General features: G+C 40.4%; 1 protein-coding gene across 1 annotated transcript in view; it reads right to left on the reverse strand.

The window, feature by feature from the left end:
- Window positions 1-262: 262 nt before the first annotated feature.
- Window positions 263-3241, reverse strand: part of epsti1 (epithelial stromal interaction 1) — a 45136-nt gene continuing 42157 nt past the window's right edge. Inside the window, exon 10 of the mRNA XM_034079868.2 lies at window positions 263-605. Within this exon, the coding sequence (XP_033935759.1) occupies window positions 475-605 (131 nt within the window). The 3' untranslated portion in view covers window positions 263-474. The remainder of the gene's footprint in view (window positions 606-3241) is intronic.

Raw genomic sequence — 3241 nt, forward strand, 5'->3', positions numbered from 1 at the left:
ATCCATCCATCCATCTATCCATCCATCTATCCATCCATCCATCCATCCATCCATCTATCTATCTATCCATCCATCCATCCATCCATCCATCCATCCATCTATCCATCCATCTATCTATCTATCCATCTATCCATCCATCCATCCATCTATCTATCCATCTATCTATCCACCCATCCATCCATCTTACTGTATTCTGGGTGCAGAACTTCTTTATCCTCTGAGGATGACGTTGCTCTGTTCCTGCATTTGAGATACATTTCACTTGTGTTTTGACTTTCTTTATTACTTTATACAATATAACAAAAGACAAACTTTGTAAAATAATCACTTTTCAGTTTCTCTCAACTGGGCATTAGAATTTCCCCCACAATGTGTAGTCCGCATTTACAATCATCCACCACCAAAGTCACACACTTAGGTTTAGCTTTTTTCTTTATAATGGAGGAGTTCAAACACAATACTAATGTGTTAAAGTTAATCCATTGCACAGTTGAGTAGTAGAGCGTAGGCCTGCTCACAGTCCCTGTTGCACTGAACCAGGATGTCCTCCAGGAAGTCAGAGCTGTATCCTGGAAAGCTCTCCATCAGTCTCTTCAAATCAGGCTCTGAAAGCACACAGGAAACAAAACAGACAAGTGTGTCCGTTAATGTTTCCACTCCGGCCCTGTTAAAGACGGTCTGTGTGATATAAGGTACAGGGTCCTCTCTCATTCTCATGAGACATATACTTCATTATTTTTGTAGATGTGCTGGTGCAATCTTATTTCACACAGCCAACTATAGACCTATTTCTAATCTTCCGTTCCTCTCAAAAATTCTTGAGAAAGCGGTCGCAAAACAGTTGTGTGATTACTTAAAAAACAATGATTTATTTGAAGATTTTCAGTCTGGCTTTAGAACACATCATAGCACAGAGACAGCTCTGGTTAAAGTCACAAGTGATATTCTAATAGCCTCAGACAAGGGACTTGTCTCTGTTCTTGTTTTGCTCGATCTCAGTGCTGCATTTGATACTATCGACCATGATATCCTATTGCAAAGACTAGAGCACTTAGTTGGCATACAGGGAACTGCTTTAGGCTGGTTTAGGTCCTATCTATCTGAACGCTCTCAGTTTGTACGTGTTAACGATGAATCTTCCACGCAAACCAAAGTTAGCCATGGAGTGCCACAGGGCTCAGTGCTCGGACCTATTTTGTTCACATTATATATGCTTCCGTTAGGCAATATTATAAGGAATCATTCTGTAAACTTTCATTGTTATGCGGATGATACTCAACTATATTTATCAATCAAGCCTGATGAAATTAATCATCTAAATAAAATTCAAGACTGCCTTAAGGACTTAAAAACGTGGATGACCTTAAACGTTTTGATGTTAAACACGACCAAAACTGAAGTTATTGTACTTGGCCCGAAGAATCTACGAAACAAATTATCTAAAGACATACTAACTATGGATGGCATTAATTTGGCCTCCAGTGAGACTGTAAGGAATCTTGGTGTTATATTTGATCAGGATTTATCCTTTAACGCCCACATAAAATCAATTTCAAGGACCGCCTACTTCCATCTCCGTAACATTGCAAAAATCAGGCATATCTTGCCTCAAAACGATGCAGAGAAACTAGTCCATGCATTTGTTACTTCTAGGCTGGATTATTGTAACTCTTTATTATCAGGCAGTACCAAGAAGTCAGTCAAGTCGCTTCAGCTGATTCAAAATGCTGCAGCTCGTGTGCTAACCAGAGTTAGGAAAAGGGACCACATTACTCCTGTTCAGGCTGCCTTACACTGGCTCCCTATAGAACACAGGATAGAATTTAAAATTCTTCTTCTCGCCTACAAAGCCCTTAATGGGCAGGCGCCATCTTACCTTAAAGAACTCATTATACCCTACTGTCCTACTAGGGCATTGCGTTCCAAGAATGCAGGGTTGTTGGTTGTTCCTAGAGTCTCTAAAAGTACAATGGGAGCCAGAGCCTTTTCTTATCAAGCTCCACATTTGTGGAATCAGCTTCCAGTTTGTGTTCGGGCGGCAGACACCCTATCCGTTTTTAAGAGTGCGCTTAAGACCTTCCTTTTTGATAAAGCTTATAGTTAGGGCTGATTAGATTCAGCCCCTAGTTTTGCTGATATAGGCTTAGTCTGTCGGGGGACATCTTACTTCTTCCTTCTCTCTGTCTATACCTGTGTACACTCATGTTCCGATTAACCCAGCTTCCCCAAATGTCTTTCTTTTTGGTGTCTATATACGCCGGGATGCGGAGTCATGGATGATCCTGCGGTCCTGTGTCCTGGATCGCGACCGCTGGATCTTGAGTCGTGGCTGTGGTCCTGGATCATCGGTCCTGGATGGATATCCTCGTGGACTCATCTTCCTATTATACACACATGCATTTCCAAACATTTGGACTACCTATGTTGCAAATGTATTATCTTTTCAATTTACACACAGCATCTATTGCAGTCTGTCCGTCCTGGGAGAGGGATCCCTCCTCTGTTGCTCTCCCTGAGGTTTCTCCCATTTTTCCCTTTAAACTGGGTTTTCTCCGGAAGTTTTTCCTTGTACGATGTGAGGGTCTAAGGACAGAGGGTCTAAGGACAGAGGGTGTCGTATTGTCATACTGATATTCTGTACACACTGTGAAGACCACTGAGACAAATGTAACATTTGTGATATTGGGCTATATAAATAAACATTGATTGATTGATTGACATGATCTGTTAAGCAAGCGTTCCCCCCCTTTAACCTTTTGGTTCCATGTGATTTTAAGAGGCTTGCATGTGTACTTTACCCCGGATTGGGAATGTTGTGGTTTACCAAAATGGTGCCCGTAGCAGCAGCGCCAGGACTGATATGCATTTTAAATCATACCTATAACCGTGTTAAAGGACAAGATAGAAGTTAGTTAAAGCTAACTGTTGGATAAACTTCACGGTCAACTTGTATACTTTCCACTTTTTTCATGCTGTTTTATTTTTATTTGAGATGTTTATTGTTGAATTGAATTGTTTATTTATACTCTTTTAATTTCTACTTATGTGCAATACCTTGTTTTTTATGCTGCTGCAACACAAACATGTCCCAAATTGGGATCAATAAAGTACATCTCATATTATCTTATCTAAAAGCCCTCGAGTCGTTATTTTTATATTTTGCAAATCCTTTGTTAATTATGACGTCTTTATTTGCATGTTGCCATGGGTGTTGCCAATTCATGCGTTCGAAGGGATTTCA

The sequence above is a fragment of the Pseudochaenichthys georgianus genome, unplaced genomic scaffold (genome assembly GCF_902827115.2).
Source record: "Pseudochaenichthys georgianus unplaced genomic scaffold, fPseGeo1.2 scaffold_751_arrow_ctg1, whole genome shotgun sequence".
Taxonomy (NCBI): Eukaryota; Metazoa; Chordata; class Actinopteri; order Perciformes; family Channichthyidae; genus Pseudochaenichthys; species Pseudochaenichthys georgianus.